The 24,739-nt window shown below is 42.1% G+C and overlaps 1 protein-coding gene across 1 annotated transcript in view; it reads left to right on the top strand.

The window, feature by feature from the left end:
* LOC125746981 (cadherin-4-like) overlaps positions 1 to 24,739 on the top strand; it is a 237,362-nt gene that overhangs the window by 144,143 nt on the left and 68,480 nt on the right. Inside the window, exons 4-5 of the mRNA XM_049021600.1 lie at positions 4,900 to 5,075; positions 10,320 to 10,493. Of these exons, the coding sequence (XP_048877557.1) occupies positions 4,900 to 5,075; positions 10,320 to 10,493 (350 nt within the window). The remainder of the gene's footprint in view (positions 1 to 4,899; positions 5,076 to 10,319; positions 10,494 to 24,739) is intronic.

Below are 24,739 nucleotides of genomic sequence, written 5' to 3'. Positions count from 1 at the left end.
ATATTTGTTAGTAGTAGTATTTGTTGGTAGTACTTGGAGAGAAATGCAAAGACACATGCAACCAATATGTTCCTATTCATCTTTCTGGATGGATTATAGCACTGCATGCTGCACTGGAGTGGTTAATCCCAGAGCAGTGAATCATGCAAACACAGGGTCCGTTCACAGGGATCTGTGGTGACTGCAACATGATTATGCTCAGAACCTGCAGCCATTGAATAAACCTAATAGGGCGGAAGGAGGCAAGCTGGGTGGATGATTTGATGAGGGCAGTTATTGTGTGATCGTTGATAAGTTCTTTTTTAATAATGACCGTATGGGAAGGACGGTGTTAATGATAGGGTAAGATATAGAGCCTGAACTATCAGCCAGACCCAGGCCCATGGTGTTCAGTGCAGATCTGAATAGAATTCCTCAGCCCAAGCTCGAAGCCAGCTTTTATGAAGTGAAGGCACCCAGGCACAAACACACAGATATAAAACACAAGGGCACACTGACTTACACACAAAGGCAATCTTTCAAAAACATAACTAGACAATTAGTGTCTTTTCTCTCCTCATGACTATAGGCATTGCAAAAATATGCTAGCTAGATGATGCACTCGCCACTTATGAGATGAGAAGTTGAATCAAAAGTCCAGAAGAAGTCCAACTGACTTCAAAGAACAATAACTAAAGTCATTTAGCAGATAGAATTGATTCCACAAGTTATATTTCCTCAAATTTTTCAGAAAGGTCAAAAGGTCTCCCTTTGCAGTTTTATTTATTATTTCCATGATGGACACTGGCTAGCTATCAACAGACTCTGAAGTGGCGTCATCTTCATTGACCTAGATTTTGCACATTTTGAATATGTGAACCGAAAAACCATTAATGGAAATACTGAATTATCACAAAAAAGTTCTTAGGTCTGTTTCGTTGTAGGGAGCATAAAGAAGTAGTTTGCAGAACCGCAATGGAAATGGAATTCGCTAATTTATAGAGGATAATGCATGGTAATTCAGTGTAGAATGCTATATTAAAAGAGTGACAATAGAATTTGCATTAGTGATTCGGTATATTTTATGTTTACTAAAATAATGCTTTTAAAACTCAAATAACAATTGCCTTGTGATCTCAATAAATAGGATTGTTTCAGAATGATTTATTCTTGTGTACTTATTTGCAAGGGGTCCATTCTGTACATTATTAACCACATACAATGTAGCAGTCCCACCCTTCATTACACATCTTTACTCATTGCTGTTTTCCTTACAAGCGTAACAATAACAGGACACATTTTACCTGGAAATATAAGCAGTGTTTTTTGTAGCATTAGCCTGCTCCATATTGAGGTCGGAGGCATAGATCTTGATCTTGCCAGCAAGTATTATTCGAAATAATATTCGTTAATGGTTTCACTGCTGACTTATTCAACAGTCACTTATTTGCACAAACATTTAATGGAAACACAGCTTGGTAATTGCATGTGAAAACCAATCTTTCTTATTTCCACCTGTTATAGTGTTTGCCTTAGCATAGCAAATACAAAATACAGTTGTGACCCTATAATGTGCCTGACCCAACCCGACTGCCTTAAATCTTCCGGTGAGCTTTTGCCATGTCAAGCTTGCAGACCTATAGCAATAAGGAGTTTGGGACATCAAAAATTTGAGGATTACATACGTTAGTGGTTTGAAAAAATATTCTATTCTTGTACCCCTTGGTCAAAATGGAGAAAAACACAGAAGTCATCCAGTTTGCTTCTCAATAAGAAGTTGCCAAGTTGACTCACTATGTTTATTTGCTTTAAACACTACAAGTCAGCCCTGACATACACGTAGACTACAGGAATACTATGGCCACATGAAACATCTGCAGGGGCTTACAGTATGTAAAGATCACTGGTGGCCAATTTACAGCTTCTCTTCTGCACTAGAATAACACCAGTTTGTTTGGAGCCTCCCAGTGGATGGCATTTCTCAAAATCAGCCCAAGGTCAGAGCTTCAGGCGTCCACCTCCCTTGGGAAGGAGTGCCTTCACTATCCCTGTGATCTGTCCGCTCTGTGTACCTCTTTGGTCCTTGAAATGCAGCCGTTTATAACAATACCTCTATGTAATGAAAGAGTTCTGTGATCCAAGTGCACAGCACGATAGCTCACAACAGGGAATGACAAGAGCCAAATCATAATCCAGAAATCAGGGTCAAAACACAAGCTAAATTCAAACAGGCAATGGTTAAAAAAACAGCAGGCAACATATCTAGTAACAAACAAGCAAAAATCCTTCAGCAAAGCTTCTTACACTATATGGAGAAAAGTATTTGAATACCTGGCCATTACACCTAGAGGAACTTTTATGGCATCCCATTCTAAATCCATAGGCGCATTTGTGAGGTCAGGCCCTGATGTTGGCCATGAAGGCCTTGCTTGCAATCCCCATTCTAGCTTATCCTAAAGGTGTTTGATGGGGTTGAGGTCAGGGCTTTGTGTGGGTCAGTTAAGTTCTTCTACACCAAACTCACCCAACCATGTTTTTATGGACCTTGCTTTATGCACTGGGGTATAGTCATGCAGGAACAGAAAAGGGCCTTCCTTCCCCAAACTGTTCCCACAAAGTTGGAATCATAGAATTATCCAAAATGTCTAGGTATGCTGAAGCATTAAGAGTTCCCTTCACTGGAACTAAGGGGCCTAGCCCAACCCCTGAAAAACAACTCCATACCATTATCCCTTCTTCACCAAACTTTACGGATGGCATAATGCAATCAGGCAGATAATGTTCTTCTGACACGCCCAGACACATTTTTCAGACTGAAAGACAGAGAAGCCTGATTCGTCGCTCCACAGAACACATTTCCACTGCTTCAGAGTCCAGTGGCAGTGTGCTTTACACCACTCCATCCTACACTTGACATTGTGCTTGGTGATGAGAGGCTTGCAAGCAGCTGCTTGGCCATAGAAGCCCCCATTCCATTAAATTCCTGCGCTTGATTGATGACCCAGATCTTTTACTATACATGATCTAGCACTTCGTGGCTGAGTTTCTGTTGTTCCTAAATGCTTCCTCTTCCAATAATACCGCTTACAGTTGACTGTGGAATATCTAGCAAGGAAGAAATTTCACAAACTGACTTGTTGCTAATGTGACACCCTATGACAGTATCATGCTTGAATTCACTGAGCTTTTCAGAATGGCCCATTCTTTCACAAATGTTTGTAAACCGGACTTCATGGCTTGATTTTATATGCCTCTAGCAATGGGTCTGAATGAAACACCCGAATTCAATGATTAAGACATGTGTCTCAATACTTTTGCCTATATATTGTTTCTTCTTTAATTTAAGTTTAAAATGTGGAACAGGTGTAGTTCATGTTCTTTTACGGTAGGGAGTGGCACTTGCTGTCTGAAGCCAGGCGTTACGATTTCAGTATTTTTCTTTATTAATCAGGTACCTCTATCTAAAGTGACATAATGCACAAAGAGGGTCAGCCTAGTCCCTGGAGTACACTTTGAGCTAGGTCCGTTTTTTAAATGACCATTTAATTCAAAAGGACCAGGATTTCACTTAAGTACTGAGTTCTTCCTGTGTGCTGATTGGTCAGTGTCCTATAATCATGCATGTGTCACTAACATAAATATGAAACAACTGGATGAGTCTTTCAATCTAAGATTCAAACCAGTCAAAGCAGAAGAATAACTGAACTATTCGGCCAAACAGAGGAACCTTTCAGTTTTAAAGTAGTTTGTAAAACCTACAGAGCTCAAAGTGTCCTCTCTGATATGGATTATCTGGCCACTGTAGGTTAAGGGACTTGCTCAAGGGCCCAAAGATGACATCACTCTGCCAACCATAGGAATTGTACCAAAGTCCTAACTCACTAAACCATACACTACCTGATTTTATGAAACACGATTTTGTTTTTGTGCTATTAAAAAGCCCTACATGCCCCGGTGAGTCTCTATTCTCTCTGTGGTGATTCCTTGACTTTGCTATGGGTCTTCAGTCTTGGCTGGAGTTATACCTGCATTCGCTGCTTACCTTGTTTGACTTCAGTAAGCCAATAACACGTTATTTAGTGCAGCATGCATTGTGCAGATACTTCACCTAAATTAAATTGCTTTGATAATGAACAATTAACATATTGATTTCCTGTTGGAGAATGTAATGTGTACAACATATCTTAATTATCTAAGTGTATTTGTGGGGAGTTCTGCAGGGGCAAAGGCAATTTTCACAGTTCTGTGGTAATTCTCTGCATATTAGCTTCTTGATTTGAGCCAGCAGAGAGTGCAGCCAGTAGTGCTGTATGCTATTTACAGATAATCCAAATTTATACCACAATCTCTGTATGTAATGGGCCACATACAATGTTTAATGGAAAATGCATAAAGGAAAACACATTTCCCTTAAAGAAGAACATTTGTCATTAAAAAAGCCCTCAAGAACTGAGGCAGAACTAAAACAAATAAATTTGTAACGGTAAACACGTGTCCCTAAATGCATGATTAGCGTTCTTGTGTTGTGATTGTGTATTTGCAATTTATGTGTATATGTTTGATACAGTCCTTCAATGACCAAGTCTAACAGACTCTCTAGATTCTTGCTATAATTTTGCTAGGACTTAGCAGTGCTAATTTTTGCTTTACATCCAAAAGTAATAAGGAGACAAGATTACATCTATTTAGAGCCCAGTCTATGTGAAATGCTCCTGATAGCCACAATGGAGAAATAAAGAGAGGCTGAAATCTATTTGCCCAGTGAATACTTCCTGGGTAGTGAACCATGTGACTGCTTGGCTTACACTTGTCTCTTTTTAACCCTTGATCTACCTTCTCTCCCCCCTTATGACCCTGCTCCCTTGGCCTCTAATTCCACAATGCAACCCACCCATTGCTACTAACACCTCCCGCCCAAAGACTGCAAAAAGAGTGAAGTCAGCACACCCAGGAGCCAGAAATCTGACTTAGGCACCCAGATGGAAGGTCTGAGCAACAGAGAGCAGAAGGTGTCTGGAAGCCCACAGACCCCCACAGGAGAGCCCGTCATTCAGCAGGATTTGCTGGGACATACTCCTTCGCCATCCATCTTTCCTGTAAGAGCCTCTTTCTTTTCTGTGTGTGCCATGATTGACATTAACTTACCTTTGTAAATCTTGATCAGTATAAACACAACCTTATTAATTTGCCCTCCATAAGCTTTAGACATGTAGTCCACCCACAAGTCTTTAACGAATCATTTCCAAACACATTCAGCTGGCATACATACTGTAGTTACCATATTATTATATAATTATTAACATATATCCCAAGATTATATAAAAAAACACCGGATTTGTGATTGCACTAGCAATTAAATTGTTATGACAATTTAAACAAAAAATTATTCTTCTAAGTTTTTTTTTAAAGTACTCAAAATCAAAAAAACATTAATTTGCTTTAAATTTTCCTTTATGTGACTCACTATTTATCTTTGATGTGTTATTGCTGTTTACATTCCTGAAAAGATATCTGCATCGATGTCTAATATGTGTAATTTGTTATTAGTGGTAAATTAGCCTGTTGTTTAAGCACAGAATGAAAATCATAGTCACACCTAATGAGATAATGGCTGTACGGCTTCAGTGGAACTGAAGTGAAGTCTGGGTTGAAGGCATTTGTAGAGCAGGTCACAGAATGAAGGGATGTAATTATTTTTCTGCTCTCAGGAAGGAGAAAGAGAGAAGAGATTCCAATAATGGAATATAATGGATTTCTTTTTCTGTTCTGCAATCACTATTATTTCAACGGAATGAAATAATAAATAATAATAAAATTTATGGAAAAGTCGAAGTTGACTCACATTTAAAGTAATAACAAGAAAAGGTGAGGGAACGTTAAGCTTCTTTCAGTGTGATAAAATACAAAAGAATGTTGAGCATCCTGTACTCTCAGAATGGGTCTTTCAGCACTTTGAGAGGGATGTGAGAAGCAGTGTTTCACAAACCCATCATATTCAAGTCCAGTACACAAAGACAGGAATGAAAGCTGCACACGCAAGGATAGGGGATAGTGGGCATGGCTGTGTCTGTATCATGACCTCAGAAGGCCACATGCTTTACACTGGGATTAAAGTTAAACTCTATGGGGCGGTTTCACAAACAGAGGTTAAATCTAATCTTAGACTAAAATGACCTATTAGCACTTGATCTACTGTTGCACACGCCAGTGACTGTCAGCCTCCTTTGGCCACCAAGCAAGTCGTAAAAACAACATTTGCAGCCCATTTGTTTGCGCTAATGTGCAATTAGTGTTAGTAACAGCAGCAAATCTAATGCCCTAAACCAAAAAGTTGTAATGTCCCTATTAGAGTGGCTGCTCTGTCATGAAATCATAATGCTGAAAAGTTTTCAAACATAGTCCATATTTTTTTAAAAGTTGAATAAATTGACATAGTCTACAGTATATAAACAGATTTGGTTTTGAAATAGTTTATATAGTGATGTTTAGTTATATATTTCACTGTAATTATGTGTAATGTGTTCCGCATTGAATTAGGAATGTTGGTTATTTCATGTTCATAAAAGCTTTCGCTTTTTAACAACTATATATAGCAATGTAATTTTTTTATGCAAATCAACCCAGGTAAAACACTAATTAAAAAGTACATGTTTTTATTTGAAATTAATTCTAAAATGTACTTAAATATTACATAACACCCACTGCAATAAGCACAAAGAAAAACAAACAGGCTGGTACTCGCAGTCCTTACACATCTTTGATGGCGTTTTTGAACAACTCCAACACACATATCGATTGTATTTTACTGTATGCAGGTCTCTTTAGTTTTATTTTGAGTATTTTTGCCAACCTAGCATTGAGTTGGAATACAAAGTGAATTCTGAGTTTGTGCTTTCTATACTTTATCAGCTTCCTTATTCAACATGTGTTGCTCACCGCATATAACATAAATGTGCTCGTATTATGGGTTTTATGACTTTTTTCGGGTGACTGTAACTGCTGTTGTGAGAATTACTTACTGTCCCATTGTTTTTTTCATTGATAAATGTTACTTTAACGTGATGGTCCATTAGCGAAAACAAAATTTGTCACATGATGAAGCGCTTTGCAGCTGGCAGTCAAAGAAGGTCGGAAAAATGCTGACAGTTCTAGTGTTATACTAGATTAGTGGAAATCTGCTTTCTTAGTCATGGTTAAGAATATTTCTAGTCTAATCTAGTCCTGAATACACTGAACTAATTTCTTGAAGAAAGATTAGAGGTACTCCAGGAATAAATTAAAGCTTAAATTGAACCTCAAAGAGGGCAAATTTAACTTCAGATTAATGCTGTCTGTAAATGGAGAAACACTGATTACTTGGATTATTTTAATGAAGATCAAGGAGCACCAGGAATGGCAAGAACTATTGATCATTGCAACTCACGATTCATGGATTTTCCTGAACTCATCTTTGTATACTCACCTTCAATGAGGGGAGCATGGTGGAATATTATTTGATGTTAGTAGGTATGCTTAGAACGTTTTGTTCACAGCATACCTGTTAGGATCGCTGGTTAAGCGGGTGAGCGTACAGGCAGGCAAGCGGGCAGAAAGCAGGCAGGCAGGCGAAGTACGGGGAAACCTGGGGATTTATTAAGGAATCAGGGAAACGAAAGGGCAGGACACATCTGACATTGACTGACATGAACAAACATCAATGACGGACCAAGAACTAAGGCAAGACATGGACTCAAACAGACGAGACTGGGCGAAAATAAGTGGACACAGCTGGGCAAGTTCGGGGAAGCACACGTGGATAATCAGGGGGCGTGGCACACACGAGGATCGGATGAGCCGGGCGTGATAATACCTAAATGCAATAACACTTGTTCAACAGTGCTACAGCCATGCCCATATCTACATCAAAGGTCTTGTTTATGGAAAAATAATTTCAAGTGTGTATAGAAGACATTGTGTTTGAGCCAAGATGCTGTATCATCATTGCAACATCTGTCATTAAAAATGGTCTGAGACCCCACAGCTGATGTGATCCTCCAATGGAATATGAGGAACCAACCGGATGTTCCCAGTGTTAAACCCAGGAATTACAGATGGGGGCTAGGTTTCGGAGATGCTTATGCACTATAGCACTTTTCTAACTTAAATAGACTGCTAGATAATTTTGGCATTTTGTTTCCTGCTTTTGCTTTTTAAGTTTGTTTAAATAAACAATACACATTGTCAGGATTGGTGCCGGTGTTGTCCTTTCCTGTCTGTTGTTTTCCTATTTGGCCAGCAGATGTTGTCGGCCACTCTATTCTTTTCTGTCTTCCTTGTTTAGTTAATTAGTAAATGATTCACACCTGTCCCTCATCTAGTTTCCAGTTTATTTTCAAATTCAGATAACAATGGAACATCATTACCTTTAATGACATTTCTCAGGGCTCCCTCAATTTTGCACACTAAAATCACACTAACAGTAAAAAAAACACTTAAATGGAATAAAGTAGCAGAATATACAGTAATGGATAGTAAAATAATGACGTGCTTAGTACACAGTGATTTGCACTTATAAAAGACTGTTGTACGAAGAGTGCAGAGTTTACATGTATCTGTATATACTGTATACAGTCCTGCATATGTGTAAGACGTATCTTTATAGTGACTGTAGTTTTTAAAGTGACTGTAATTCTGAGGTCAGAGAAGGAACAGAGCTTAAGGGAAGGATCGGCAAAGTGTTCGGTGTGGTTACCTGCGTATGTATGTGTCTGCCCTTGTCAAGCTCCTCTGTTGGTCATTGTAGGTGTTGTATGTGTGACCTGATTGTGTACAGCATGTGCCCCCATTGTGGTCCCATTGTGCTTCTGTTGAGGTCAGTTTAGAAACTAAAGTCATTTTGTTGCAGAGCCGCATTGTGGATCATCTTCAGTGCCATGCCACACATGCCACACATGCCACACATGCCACACATGCCCTGACTGAAGAAAAATAGTTGGTTTATTTGGTTTAATATGTCATAACGATTAAAGAAGAATGCTGAAACAGACTTTTCCAGATGACAAATGTTTATTTTAAAGGTTGATGATCAACAAAATAGCCACTGGCATGTAAAGCATTTTTATATCTCATTGCATTACTCTCTCCTCCATGTGTATGCTCAATTCAACCTACAGTATTTTCATTTTTAATTCACATTCTTTCTTTAGATATTTAAGCTGCTCTTCATTAAATTCTAAGGTCAGCTTTTCATGTATGATTCATGTTCTTTTTTTATCTAATATTATCAGTACATTGATGGAATTGTTAAAAGTATTATTATAACACAGTGGAAGCAATTGGGAATAACAGCAACTCAGCCACGAAGGGGCAGACCACGTAAAATTACAGAGCAGGGACAACACATGCTGAAAAGCACGCCGCCACTAGACTTCAGAGTAGTGTAAATGTGCTCTCTGGAGTGACGAATCACGCTTCTCTATCTGGCAATTCGATGGACGATTCTGGGTTTGGTGGTTCCCAGGAGTACAGTAGTTGCCTGACTGGATTGTGCCAAGTGCAAAGTTTAGTGGAGGGGGGGTTATGGTGTGGGGTTGTTTTTCAGGGTTTGGGCTTGATCTCTTAATTCCAGTGAAAGGAACTCTCAATGCTGCAGCATCCAAAGTCAATATAGGACAATTTCATGCTTCCAACTTTGTGGGAACAGTTTGGGAAAAACCCCTTCCTGTTCCAACATGACTGCGCAGCAGTGTACAAAGCAAGGTCCACAAGGACATGGATGAGTGAGCATGGTGTGGAGGAACTTGATTGACAATTGGGATGAATTAGAGTTACCTGACCTCACAAATGCTCTCCTGGAAGAACGGTCAAAAGCATATTATGTACAATACTACAAATGAAGGACTTTGTCTCTGGTTTGCATCAATCTACTTCCTTGGGTGTATTCTTAAACAACATACATCCTTCTAAATGGGATAGCTTTACTGAATGCACTACTTTTCACACAGTCCCTCTCCGACAGCTTGTCACTCATAAACCACTCCAAACTGTCAATCACACATTGAGCACACCTTAGTCTGAACATCAGCAAAAACTGAAACAAATAACTATTGGGAAGCAGGTGCTTTAATTGTGTACTTTGGCTCATTTCAGGGATCCCTTCACCAGCTCTGAAACTCTCACACTCTCCCAAATTCCTAATGAACTTTTTGTCAATATTATTGTGCTGAAAGCACCGGGTTTGCCAGATGAAGTACATTTGTGTTAGTGGGGCATTCTCTGCTTTACGTCTGCTCATGACAGTAATGTCTTGCTTTCTCCTTTTTTCGTTTGCACGTTTTTTTGTCATAATTTTTCCCCATCAGGGTGCAGGTAAATTGGACAGCCAGAATTTCTGGACACAGCCCAAAGTCATCACATTCCCCTGGCTACGATGGACAGGTCACAGCGGGCCAGGGAGGCAGAAGCGTGACTGGGTCATCCCACCAATCAATGTGCCTGAAAACTCCCGGGGACCCTTCCCTCAGATGCTTGTCAGAGTGAGTGGCCGCTCAGTCAGTGTGAGAGTGTTCTGTGATAATGTTGCAAATTTATTGATTTCATAACAAAGGTACATTAAAAAGCAATGTTTAATATATCTACACATATGTTCCGCACAGACTTTTTCTTTTTATTATGTATCAAGATTTTTTAACTGACTCATTCAGCTCTGTTCTTGCTATTTTGCTATTAATTGCAATTGTAGTCGTTGACTCCCAAGTGATGCTAAACACAAATATGAAGCATTTTGGCAATAAAACTGTATAAAAATAAAGATGATTGAACAAACAATTCAATTTGAGAGGGAATATGTTTTGCATTGAAAATTCTCTGAAAAAATATTCTGTGTATTTCACTATTTACAAAACATTTGAAAATGAGAGCATGGCGGTAGCCTACTATGTTTACATTTGTTTATTCTCACAAAAATGAGAATCCCTAAACAAAAAAAGAAGTGTTAGTATTTGAATTTTATGCAGAGCAGTTGACTTTACATTAATTTAATAGGTCCCACATGCAAGAAAAATATATTTCAATAAATTTCTGAGACATACATCCAAAAATATTTTGGATACATAGTTTTTGCACACCACAAGTTTTTACAACTTGCTTATTTAGTTCATAGAGTATAGATTATTTATTCTTGTTAAATAATGTATTCTTGTCATAAACCCAGACACAGCGGCAACACTAGACTATGCCATACGGTCCATTGTTTATTTTTATTATTACTCTGTATTCGTTAATTTGTTTGTAATTCGCAAACCCGTAGGTTGTAAAATTAACTATTGCGTAACTTTTTAGTGAGCAAAGGCTACCAAAATGATATAAAGTACAGTGTATTACCTGATATTTTCAATATAAAAACACTATCACCAACAAACGATGCTATTACAGTGAATGCGAGTCTGAGACTGAAGCATTACTCTTTGTTTCTGCTGAGAGACGTGTCGCGTGATTCATTTCCCCGCGCGTGCAAGTTATCTTGGGTCAGCATTCACGGTTCGACTTTTGAGATTCAGATCAAGTTCTAGGTCATTTTTTTTTCGAACTGGTTGGTTCGACGTTTAAGATATTCGAGTTCTAATGAGTTCCAGTACTGAGGTACCACTGTATTAGTCAAATAAAACATTGCATGGAATAAGTATGTAACAGTGAATATCTGACATCTGATTAAGTGGTTGAGTGGTGATGGCATCTTCAAATTCTCGGCTGTCCTTTAACTTTAAATGCGCTAATTAATTGATTAAGTGTGAGTGGTTTTGCTAGTTTTGTACTAGTGCATTGCTTGCTTTCACGCCATGCACACACATCATAAAAATAGCAGAAGCTTTCCTCTCATAGGAGTGGAGTTTTTTTAAATGAGGTGTGGCTGCGTGCGCTGTCGGAAGGTTGCTATTTTAAGGCAGTGAAAAGACGCTTTTCACCAACAAAAGTCACGTCTAAGGTCAGTGACACATTGTTCGAATTCCTGACCAGCAAAGTACCACCTGAGCAAGGTACTGCCCCCAAACACTGTTCCTCGGGTGCTGAGTTAGCCGCCCCTGCTATGTCACATTGTTACATATGGGTTAAATGCAGAGAACACATTCCATTGTTGTGCTATGGTGTTTTAACAATGACAATTAATCACTAAATTTTAAAAACGATCCTTAGCAACTTTATTACTTTAATTAATGCTTATATTCAGATTTTGGCATAGATGGGACTAAGAACTAGTAGATTGCTCCAACAATGCCTTTTGTCATCCAAGACAAATTAGAAACATAAGCTGATGTCAAAGATTGCAAAGCATTTTCTATCTGCCATATGTCATTATCTTTTTTTCTTGCAAGAATGTAGTCTGCAGAAGAGTCTCAGTCATCCAGGCCTCTCCCTGAAAGAAGATAATCTGCGTTGTTGAAATGGCTGTCAGTTCATATTTGACAAAGTCAAAGAAGACATAGAATAAGGGAGATTTTTTGGAAAACAAGGTAGATGGATAAAAGTGTTACCAACAAGCTCTCAGGGAGATAGACTGAAAATGAGCTGTAGACACCATTACTTACTGTGCAGACCAACGCATCATGCTGTCATTTACCTTGTTTAATGACCTGTGAAGCTATCACTTGTTTCATTTGCCTGATGCTTATGCTTTTATCCAGAGTGACTTACATCAATTCATATGTAATTCAAAGAATCTTTAGAATTGCTAACTAATGATCATCCAGCTCTTTCCCTGCAGCCGCCTTTCCTAGGACTACTTAGCAGTCATAGCATGAGCCGTATCTCCAGAACACCACCGAGAAATTATATTATTATACAGAGGCTTTAATACCAAGTTGTCTATTAATAGCTTCAATGAACAGGGATACATATGACCACATTTTCTAGTTTTTAAAACCTCAAAATCCCAAGCATGCGTTAAATGTTTCTATGTTTGTACATGTGCAAATGGCAAATAAATCTCTTGTATCTTGAGATCAGAAGTAACAGTGTAGTTGATTAAAGCTAATGAATAAGGAACTGAACTTGACAAAACAGGAGATGCTCATTCCCCTTTAGCATATATTCAGCTTCTATCAGGGAATATTCTGCTGTAGAAATTGATCATTTGAAAGTTAAATTATTGAATAGAAATTGTTTTAATACCAAGCGGTGTATTAATAACTTAAATAAACAGGGACAAAGATGACAAAATTTTTGATTTTTAAAAGCTCAAAATCCTAAGCATGTATTAAATGTTTCTATGCTTTGAATTTAGCTGGAACTACTCCAAAAATAGATTGTTGTGTGAAAAGGCCATCCTCCAGGAGAACAAAGTACACACCCCTATAATTCAAGAAAGTGTAATTTGGGCAAGAACTACAGAAAAAGCAGCATGGTCTTTTCAGCTGCCTACAATGGTGCATCTCCACAGATTTTGAAAAGAAATGAAGAGGCAGACAGTTAAATAAAAGATTAAAAACTATTTAAATTAGATATATAGCATATATGAGTTGGTTTTTTTTTATATATGGTATGAAAAACAGCAAATTCTCTAGAGTGATTCTACTTGAAAGAAAAATAATGACCAAACAGAGAAAATCTCTGATTGGCTTCCTGGAGCTTGATTGGTAACTTCAGGAACACATGTGAAGAAAAAATAAATAGTGGATCAGAAAAGATGCATACAATGGGAATGCAAGCATCAGAACTAGACCTCGGAGTAACTGGAGAAGGTTGCCTGGTCCAATGAATTTCGGGTACATGTCAAGCATCTGTGGGATGCATTGGACCAACAAGTTCAATCTGTGGCTACACAGTCATATATTGTATGCAACAGGGTTTGATTTCCTCTGTGTCATGGCACAGTATTCCACTAACCCTAACCAACATTAAAATTATATGCCGCTTGTGACACAGTAACCCTTCTGTTGGTTCATTGCAGACCAGGTAGCTTTCATTCACATTTTGCATTGACAAGTCTTGACCACCCCACAACCTGTTGATGGATAGTGGTTTTTCCCTCCTCTCAGCACTCTCAGTAGGTACAGTATTAACCACGACTGACACTGAGCACTCCACAAGACTTGCTGTTTTGGAGATGCTCTGACAGCGAACTTAGCATAATGATTTGGGCCTTGTCAACGTCATCCAGATCTTTATCCCTGCCCACTCTATCTGCATTCAACATTCATTCATATTACCTTCAAAACTTTGAAATTAGTGTAAGAAGTTTAAGCTTCTAAAAAAGACAAATGGAACCTGGTTTATCACTTCACGACATGTTTGAGTTGACATTCAAGGATAATCAAGAAGACATGAGGGAGAGAGACAGAAGGTATCTGAAGGATTAGTTGCAAGCACCAAAAATGGACATAATTTCAAAGCATTAATGAAATTAGTCTAGATTAACCCTTCCCTTAAAATAGAGTCATTTATTAATCAGATTACCTCAGGAAGACTTGCAGAGACTGAGGAGAGGGGGGATATAATTTTCTGACATCAGAGAGATGTAGTTGAGCAGCCCATAATCCTTGTGAACAAGAGAAGAAATGAGCTTGCATTTTAAATGATTAAACCCCCATGCTGTGCATAGTACTTAATTAATAATAGATAATATTACAGAGGCATGTCTAATCCCACAACAGCTTGTAGCAATTTAAATTCCTTTTATAAAGAATTATAAGAAGTAAGCCACATCTGGTCTCTGATATGCTCTACTGAACATTGTAGCACCAGCATCTATCTGCTGGCTAACCTCAGACGGTGGACAGAATGTGTGGTCAAACAGTGTATTTAAGAATTGCTTTTTAGGTCACTACTGCAAGGTGGCGCAGTCTCTAACACCTTGAGGGACAGAGGATAAGCTTCCTGCTTCTGCTGATTGGGGGGGGGGGGGGGGTTGGTCTTGTTGTAGAAGTGACTCAGGGCTGTTAACTCAATCCACTGACATGTTGCCTTTTAGTTCGTATTGGATCAACACCTCACTTGTTTGACTCCACACTCTTTCACTGGCTTGACTGTATTACTGTATTGGTGGAGAAAAGTATTGGACTTTAAGGGGTTTAAGGGATATATACCCATTGTTTACAGCGACAGTGAGTGGCAGAAGGTTTCTTGTGAATTTTATTACATTCTGACAACCCTTGGGGAAGATGTTTGGAAGCAGCAAGGATTTTGCAGGGTTAGGACTCCATAATAGGCTGAGAAATTGCCAGGAACTCCATTCTAGTCCATGCCCGGATTCAGGGGCTATCCTGGGTTTTCAGCAAAGCCAGGTACCCTTCCACGATCATCTTCACCTGTTTAGTAAGTCTACCAAGTAGTAACTAGTTCATACCAGTTGTTTGGATTTCTTCATTGTTAAGTATAGTGAGTCAGACTCTATACTGAGTATGATATTGATAATTACCTTCCACTCACTGATCCGCTGCCAGTTTCTCAACTTTGTCATTTGACATCTGATTCTGCTGTTGTTCTGCTCTTTTATGATTCTTTTAACTCATTACCTGTTTACGGCTACGAGTTATGGATTCTCTTTCGGTTTGCTTCATTAACGGCTATAGAATTCTCTATGCATGGATCTCAGCTTCATGACTGAAATATTTCTACATATTAGACCCAGGAGTACAAAGGTACCATACAGGAAAGAGTAAAACTTGTAAGAGTTCATATGTGCCTGGGTTGTAGAAATCCATCCATCCATCCATTTTACAAACCGCTTATCTTACTGGGTCACGGGGGGTCCGGAGCCTATCCCGGAAGCGATGGGCACGAGGCAGGGAACAACCCAGGATGGGGGGCCAGCCCATCGCAGGGCACATACACACCATTCACTCACACACGTACTCCTATGGGCAATTTTGCAACTCCAATTAGTCTCAGCATGTCTTTTGTCTGTGGGGGGAAACCGGAGGACCCGGAGGAAATCCCACGACGACCACTGCACTACCATGCCGCCCCGGTTGTAGAAATGATCAAGTTTATTTTTCAGTGTTTTTGTTGCCTCTGCCTTATTCCAAAACAGGCACACTTTTCACAATGAAGTCCCTCAAGTAAAAAAATAAATAAATCCATTTTAGTAAAATTGCGCAATTAACTAAACGGATGTTTTTAATTTGCTGACACTCATCTGGGATGTAGAAAACATTCCACACAGAGCACTGCTTGTCTTTTATGTCAAAGTGAAAGCTAATTTATTGCAGCCAATGTCTAATTGTGTAATAGTTTTCCTATTTACCGGGATGAGGTGAATGCATGCTTTTACTCCATCATCCAGGCAGCCAGTAAAAGAGAGGTTGTATAGGCTGTAAGGATGCTTTAAGTCCACCATGATCCTTGGCTGTCTCGTCCCAAACTCCAGGGTGGATAAAAAGAAATAAAGAACAGGAGTATTAAAAAGTACTGATGCAGAGCAAACCAAAGAGAGGAAGAGTAATAAAAACAGTGTTAAGGAGACTGATGGAACTGAACTGGGGCAATTTTTGGGTTAAGTCATGAGACTTGTAGTATTTCTGTGGTACTACTTGCTTTTTCTATAGCAAAAGATAGCACTTTGGCCAGAGGCCATTGGCTCATACCAGCACACATTTTTTAATCCTCCTGCCCTGTTTCCTAAGGATACTCATGCCTCATTATTAACATACCCCAAAGAAGATTAAATATGATGAGAAGGGGATGAGAGACTAAACCCTAGTTAACGCAGTAATATGGCTTGTTGTCGTGTTGTGAGTAGATGAAATCAGCAGTTGTTAGGGAAGGCGATTAAGCTTTTCAAGTGCTTTACCTTACCTGTTTCAGTGGCATGTGGCGTGCAGCGACACAAAAGGAACAGTCCTCTGGCTGTACGAGATGTGCCGAGACAGAGAAGTGATTAAATTCTGCTTTATCGCAACGATTTGCTACAGACAGCCATTTGCCTATAATAGATTTGGCAGCACTTGCCCGCTACATGCCAGTAAAGCACTGTGAAATGGGAAAAATGCAGCTGAGAGACGTGTGTGATTGTTTTGTCCCCTGCGGCAATGTTCTTCCAGGTCCATACAGGTCCCGAAAGAGCAAATAGTGAGATTTGTTTTTTTTTTCTTCATTTTTTTTCAAATAACTTCAAAGCAGTGGCAAGCAGAATGAGAGATGAAGGAGATTGTAACCATGGCATTGTGTACCAGACACTACTAACAAGTGATAGAAAAAGAAAAAAGATAGACATATGATTATCCTGCAGTGATTGTGTTATCCTGCCCATGCAGCATAGCCCCCACACTGTAAGCACTGCTGCCTGCTGCCGCCACTGCGCCTTTTAGAAACAAGGCCACTGGGACCTACGCAGGGACATCTGTTTGTTTTGTGAGTTTTCAAAGGTGTTTCCCACCTTCTTGTCAGAAGGGCTCAGACAGTCACCGTCAGCCAGCTGTCTCTTTACACAACCTTACCATGCAAATATCCATGTCCTGAGTATAAAAAAATCATGAAAATTTCTCATTACCTACCAATTATGTTTCCTATATTTTTTGCAATCTGTCATACAGTACTGTTTATAGTTAGCAGTGTATCATAAAAAAGTTACTTTACCCAAAAATTAATTAATGCTAATCATTATTATCATTATTATTATTAGTAGTAGTAGTAGTTGTAGTAGCAGCAGCAGCAGTAGTAATATTGTTGTTGTTGTTCAAAATAACACTTTCTACATTCAGTAAAATTCAAATTCAAAAAACTTTATTTGTCCCCGAGAGGCAATTTACAAGGCATAGAGGAGCAGCGCACACGCATAACTATGAAGACACGCAAAAACTATGAACATTTTCAAGTAAGTACACAGGAGCTATTGCCAACTTACAGGGCAGTAAGGAAACTGCACCCGCAGCAGTAGTGAAACACTTACTTTACCGATGCTGTTCGTGGCTCGTCTCTAATTAGGCACATTGTGCTTCTGTATTTCAGGGATATGCAGAGACTCTGGAATCGACTGTCCCTAAAGAAAGCTTTTATGACCAGGCAGAATAAAGGAATTATTCCACAGCGGCATGAGGTCCATGATTTCCTATTGAAAAAAAACCAGAAAGATCATTCAGCCTCTGCTCTGCAAAATCACAAAAGGAAACAGGAATATCAGGCTATTTATACAGTAGCTTAATGGCTGCATCTGTCCTATTCTTCCTCCTACACAAGAAAATGGAGGGAATTTAGTTGATTGTTCATGTCAAAAGAAAGACATTAGGATTTAGTGAAGCACCTGCATGTCAGTGTTTTTTTTCCCATCAATGCTCTACATACACTCATTTTAAAAAAGAAATTAAATTTTCTAGTAATGGCTTGTTATAATGTCCTAATAGTTTTTTCAGATGTTGTTCTTAATATGTATCTGCATTGTCAGTCACAAGGGGCATGACTGTATGTGCTGCAAAAGTTAGGAATATGTCGATGTCCTTTCTGTTCAGTTATGTTTAAAGGACATGGTCACATTACTCTGGTCTACTGGGGTTTCAGATAGTTCACCTTTGAGTGGGTCATATGAAGCTTGTCAAATGTGCCGTCTTTGTCGGAAGGAAAAAGGGTAAATTCCAGTTGGCTCCATCCCATGTGCTTTACAATGATGCACTGCACTTCTGGCCCCTTAAACGTTTGAGAGGCATGTCACACATCTCCATAAACTGTGACACTGTGAACAGGCAAACTGAAACAACCTTCTGGACTGATGTCACTTTCATGCTCAGCAAGTATTTCTCAAATATTTCCTTAGTTGTCAGTGTTTCTTTGCTTGTACATTTGAGCATGACAATTCTAGTTATATTGAAACTACACTGATTGTCTGATCAATATTTCAGATAATGTGTCCGCTTGTGGAGTTACAGGGAACAATGTCCATCCTTACCTAACTGAGTACCATTTATTTTCTCTTTGGTTTATTATGTCGGTTTTTTTAATGAGGAGAAAGAAAACACTTTGAAAGAGAAATTGATCTTTTATGGATCATTTAGGCAACAAACTCTTTTAGCTACTTCAATGTAACTATGAGTGATCTCAGGTTTGAAGAAAACAAAAAAAATCTAAAAATACTGATTAATTAAAGACATAATGGGGCCCTATTTCCCATGGTGCTTAGCGTGACGGAAAGTGGTTTTGCTAGTTTCATACCAGCGCATTGGTCATTTTCACACCATGCGTACACGTCATCAAAATAGCAAATGATTTTGAGCCTGCTTTGCTCTTGTCGGAGTGGTGTTTTTTTAGATGAGCTGTGGCCGGGCACATTGTGAATGCACAGTTATTTTAAGGCAGGGAAATGACATTGTGCTTTTGACCAAGTCAGTGGCAATTATTAAAGGGTATTCAAGGAGCGTGTTTTAGAAATGTGCGTGTGCATGACGCTCATTACTGACACAGGTATGTGCTTGAGGTGCACTAATATTGTTATTTCTGTGATGTCGTGTGCTGGACGAACAGGCAGGGAGCATGGAATGAAGGATCCAGGAAACAGAGAGTCGGGAATGAGGGTTTATTGATGAAAACAGATACCAACAGCGAGAGACTTTAATGAAAGGACTGGGGAAACAGACTTGAACGCAGACTAAATAGACAAGACTGAAGGCAGGAAATGTGAAACAGCTGGTGAATGGGGATTCCACACGGGGTTAATGAGGGGGCGTGGCACACAAGAGGACCAGACAAGCAGGTCATGACAGAACCCCGCCCCCCAAAGGCACACAGGGGAGGCGACAGACGAGGCTGGACCGGGGACATGGGACTTGGAAGACAAAAGCAAAACCATCAACGGGAGACCGGTAACAGGACGGACACACAGAACAGGTACACGGACAAGAAGTAGGACAAAACCTGACACAAAAAAAGGAAACGCAGACAAACAAACCAGAAAAGAAGACACAGGGGGAATACCAACTGGAGGAACAAAAGGACCAGGAGTGAATGGAGGAGACACAGAGGGACGAGAAGCAAAAACAGGAGGCCAGAAGGGAAAGGATGGGGGACAATGGGGAGCCCGAGGGAACCACGGCGGGCGAGGGGTTGCAGCCGGAGGGGCTGCAGGCGAACGGGAGGCTGGAGCCAAAGGGAACCTCGCAGGGAGGGTGGAGAAGGTGAGGAGAGAGTCGGAGGGGGCACCAGGGCAGGCGAGAAAGAAGATGAAGGGGACATCGGCGAAAGTAAGGAAGAAGGGAAAGCCGCAGCAGGTGATGGCACAGCCACAGCAGGCGAAGGCGCAATCCACCAATGAGTCAGAGTGGGGGGACTAGCAGGCAACCGACGAGGTGTCTGAGGCGGGACTGAAGGCGGCCGACGAGCCCTCAGAGGGGGACCCGCAGGCGCCCCACGAGCTCCAGCCAAGGCGAGCAAGGGCGAGCCAGGCGGCAGGGAGGGTGGGATCCAGCCCCTGCGCATGTGTCCGCTCCCCTTTCGGGACACGGAAGGGTGGGGACCTGGTCGGGATCCACTGCGTTGGGGCGGTGGTGGAGGAGTCACTCCTCCAAAGGGGTCCACTGGGGTCATCAGGGAGATCCCCGAGGGGTCCCATTCGAGCTCCTCCTCTCCATCCAAGAAGGAGGAGCAATGTTCCAAAGGTCAGGGACCTCTTCGGGGACAGGAGCAAAGACAGGTTGAGCCAGGGCATTGGGCGCGGGTGGAGACACAGGTGGGACCTCGGGTGGAACAGGAGGCACTGTGGGTGTAGCGGTGACAGGCGGAGCCGGAGCCAAGATGAGTGCCAGGACTGAAGATGGCACTTGGGAGAACAGGACTGCAGAGCTGGGAGGAGACTTAGACTGTCTGGGGGGGCGAGGGCAATTAGGGCAGGATAACTGGTGATTACGAGACACTATAGGGTACCACAATAGGTAAGTCCGACAAATTTGAGGACTGAATGCAATCAAACGCTGAACAAGAGTGAATTTTATTTAGTTTTCTTTGTTGTTTATCGAATGCTTTTGTGTTTGATAGAAAATGTCAGACAGTTATAGCCACACGGTAACCTCATATTTCTGAGATTAAGTGATTATGGTGAATAGAGAATGTTACATGCTACTTTTTCTGGTTACCTCTTAACTGTGTTGTGTTTAGAACTATTTGCAAAAACCCACTTGAAAACTGACATATTACTAAAAAATAAAACCAAAACCATAAGAATGATTATTTTACAGTTCATTACAACTGACAATTGATTTGAAAGAAAAAAACACTCCTGATCTCCTAGGGATAAAAAGACAAAAATAAGCCTCAGTGAGTATACAAAACTGTAGTATATCTTATAGATATGATAACATTCAAGCATAAAGAGAGAACGTAATTCTCATTGTTACGTCTTCTGCATTGTCTTTTACAGTATTGAAAGAATGTCAGCAGTCACCTTAGGCGAAGTATCCGCTCCCCCATGACCCTGTGCTAGATAAAGGGAATTTCATTAAACAAATAACAACAAATACACTGATGCAGCATTTACTACCTTCTAGGATAAAGTAGGTAAATGACTAGGATAGGGCTTCCCAAGCGTTTGATTGTCGTGGACCAGGTTATTGGATTGGATTGGATTGGATTGGAAAAGCCCTTTATTGCTGATGCAATATACCATGGCACCAGTCACAAGTACCGGTGAAGAGCAGGCCATCAACCGACCTTACATATACACAGACATCACAGTAGGGGGAAGACCGGCCGGGAGACAGGGGAAGTGAGAAGAATAGAAACAAGATAACATGGTGGGAGAGGAGGAGAATAAAAAAACACCCCCCAGATTGCACTCCAGTAGGGAGTACATTGTGGGAACCGAAAAAAACACCTCAGCAACATAAGCACATGGGCACTACACCTTACATAAAAATGACACGACTTGCAACGGGTAGGGGAAAGGGGGTGTGGAGGTGACCCAGCAGAGACAGACAGCCATCCGGTCCTGCTGCCATAGAAACGGCGCTGGTCAGACCCGCCTGTTCACGCTGGGGGTATGAAGCGGCGGAGGCGTGGGATGGGGGGAGGGTAAGTCCTTGGGATTGGGGGAGAGGAATGCAAGAGAGTCTCACTGCCTTGTTCTTCTGGGGGAGTTGTTAGTTCCAGCAGCAGCCTTGGCCAAGGCCAGTGCTGATATGGGGGAGCCAAATACTTGATAGAATAAGGTTGTTTGGGTTTCCATGCGAGGAGCTGAAATTTCCAGCTCCTCTAATGTCCACGCTGATCTCCGCCATCCAATAATTTTTGCAAAGCTGTTAGCTTCTCCACGATGTTATCCAGTTTGCGATCCATTTGCACAGTCTGCACAGTCTGAGTGCTAACAGCTCTGCCCACTCCATCAATCATTCCGGCCAGCCTAGTGGGGCTTTGAGAGGCTGTCACCGTCTTCTTCAATCTTTGATAAACCAGGGCAATGCCTAATCCAATCAGCATAATACCTGTAATCATGGTTCCGAATAAGTAGATGTCTTCAATGTCCTCCACGGAAAGAGCTGCCAGGCACACGACCCTCCACCGCTCCCATCCGTCCATCGTGTAGCCAGCTGCATACGTTCCTGCAGGACAGTCAGGTTCCCCCGAACCTAGGCTTCTCGTCGAGAAGATGGTGTCAATTGCGTTGAGAGACCAGCTGATCAAATCCATAATTTTTCGTAGTTTGGAGAGCAGGGCTGAGAGAGTCTCTTCACAGACACAGTATAAGACAGTAGACTAGACGAGACGAGAGGAGCGAAGCAGGGAAGATAAGGGGAGGGAGAGGGTAAGAAGTGCGACCGCCTCCGTTGAGAGCCAAACGAGAATGAATATCAATGAGTGAATATCAAGAGTCGTGGCGTGAAAATGTCATTTATTTTTGGAAATTAACCAACCACCCCCCCAAACCTCCAGTGATCACTGGCCCAGTGGAATACTGTACCCAATCAGTGCCAGTTTGTAGACTGGGATGTGAACCTCTGCTCTAGAACACTGAGCTCTATTTAAAGAGAAACTCAATCGACAAGATGACAATTTTCAGACAAGACAACCTGGATGATGCGCCGGAGTGAGGAGATCCACAGGCGACCGTGTAGCCGAATCAGGGGAACCCACAGGTGACCGACGAGGCATCAGAGGTGGAACCGAGGACAGGCGACGAGGCGTTGGAGGGGGACCCACAGGCAACTGCCGAACCGGAGCCACAGGACCCGCAGGCGCCCTCTGAGCCCCAGACAAGGCGAGTGAGGGCAAGTCAGGGGGCAGGGCAAGTAGGACCTTGGCCCTGCGCCTGTGTCCTCTCCCCTTTCAGCACACCTAAAGGCGGGGTTCTGGCCGGGGTCGACCTCGCCAGGGCGAGGGCAGAGGAGTCATTAGGCGGGTCCCCGAGGGGTCCCACTCGAGCTCCTCCTCCTCCAAGGAGAAAGGAGCGGTGGTCAGACTGTCTGGGTTCTCCTCGGGAACTAGGACCGGTGCTGGGGGGACTGGAGCCGAGTCAGGGACTGGGACATGGGCCACAGGGGCAGGAGTTACAGGCGCGGGCGGAGCTGCAAGCAGAGGCTGAGGGGTCTCAGGTAGAGCAGGGACAGGCAGAGGCAGAGGGGCCTCGGGCGGAGCAGGGACAGGCAGAGGCAGAGGGGCCTCGGGCGGAGCAGGGACAGGCGGAGGCAGAGGGGCCTCAGGTGCAGGCAGAGCTGCAGGTGATGCAGCAGGTGAGGCAGAGCCGCAGCAGGGGCCTCAGGGATGGGCAGAGCAGGGACTGGAGGAGCAGGTAGAGCAGGAGCCTGGGGCAAAGCAGGCAGCACAGCAGGTGGAGCAGGGAGCTCGGGTGGTGCAGGGAATGGAGCAGTAGTTGGAGGCAGGCGGCAATTTCAGGGGTGAGCCCTGTCATTTTTTGGATTGGCAGGGGTCCCTATACTCAGCAGGGAGCGAAGCAGCAGAGAGAGAGCAGGCTCCCAGGCAGATCGTCAGGGTTACCACCGGTCTCCTCTCCTTCCACTTCTTCTTCCTCCTCCTGTTGGCTTGGGGCGGTGAAACTGGGAGTCCTGCTGGGCTGGAGGACATCAGGTCGGCACTGTCCTCACTCAGCTGTGTAACCAGCTGGATCCACCTCTCAGTGATCTGCATCGTCAGCCGGCAAAGATTTTCATGCACCTCACGGAAGGGGTACTCGTTTCCTGGTGGCGGTGCCTCACTCAGCAGAGTCCCGCTCTGGCTGGCTAAATTTGAAGCCATGGGGTCCTCCCGCACCTCGGGCTGATTCAGCCAGTAAACTACCTCCTGAAGTAAGCTGACACATTGCTGTTCAGCTCGCGGAGGACAGTCTTCTTCATGGAGGTCTGTCATTCTGTAGTGATCGTGGGGTAGACAGGCAGGCAGGCAGTGGGTATGGACAAGGTTGGCAGGCAAGGGTGCAGGATTCCGGGTTTTATTGAAGGGAATGAGGAAGACAAGGCAGATGCCGACGAACTAACATTAATGACAGACCTGGGGAATACAGACTTAGACGTGGACTAAATACGCAAGACAAACCAAAATAACAGGAAACAGCTGGGCACAATCGGGGGAGCACACGTGGATGATCAGTGGGCGTGGCACACACGAGGACTGGACGCGCAGGTCATGACACCTCGACTTCACACGCAACCTGCCCCCTCCTGATACATCCTGCCTTACAAACCACGGACTCATCCAACACCCTAAAGAAAATCTGTCTTATGTTAGTTGTGGTGTTAGTTATGAATAAATGCATGTCTTTTACACAACTTCAGCCTCCGTTCATTGAGTGCTCACAACAGTCCCTGCCTCTGTGCAGTCTGGATACTACGCTCTGAAACCTCAAACTCGCCTGAAA

Source organism: Brienomyrus brachyistius, chromosome 8, assembly GCF_023856365.1.
Source record: "Brienomyrus brachyistius isolate T26 chromosome 8, BBRACH_0.4, whole genome shotgun sequence".
Lineage (NCBI taxonomy): Eukaryota > Metazoa > Chordata > Actinopteri > Osteoglossiformes > Mormyridae > Brienomyrus > Brienomyrus brachyistius.
Note: the sequence above shows the minus strand (reverse complement) of the source record. Positions and strands in the feature narration are given on the sequence as shown.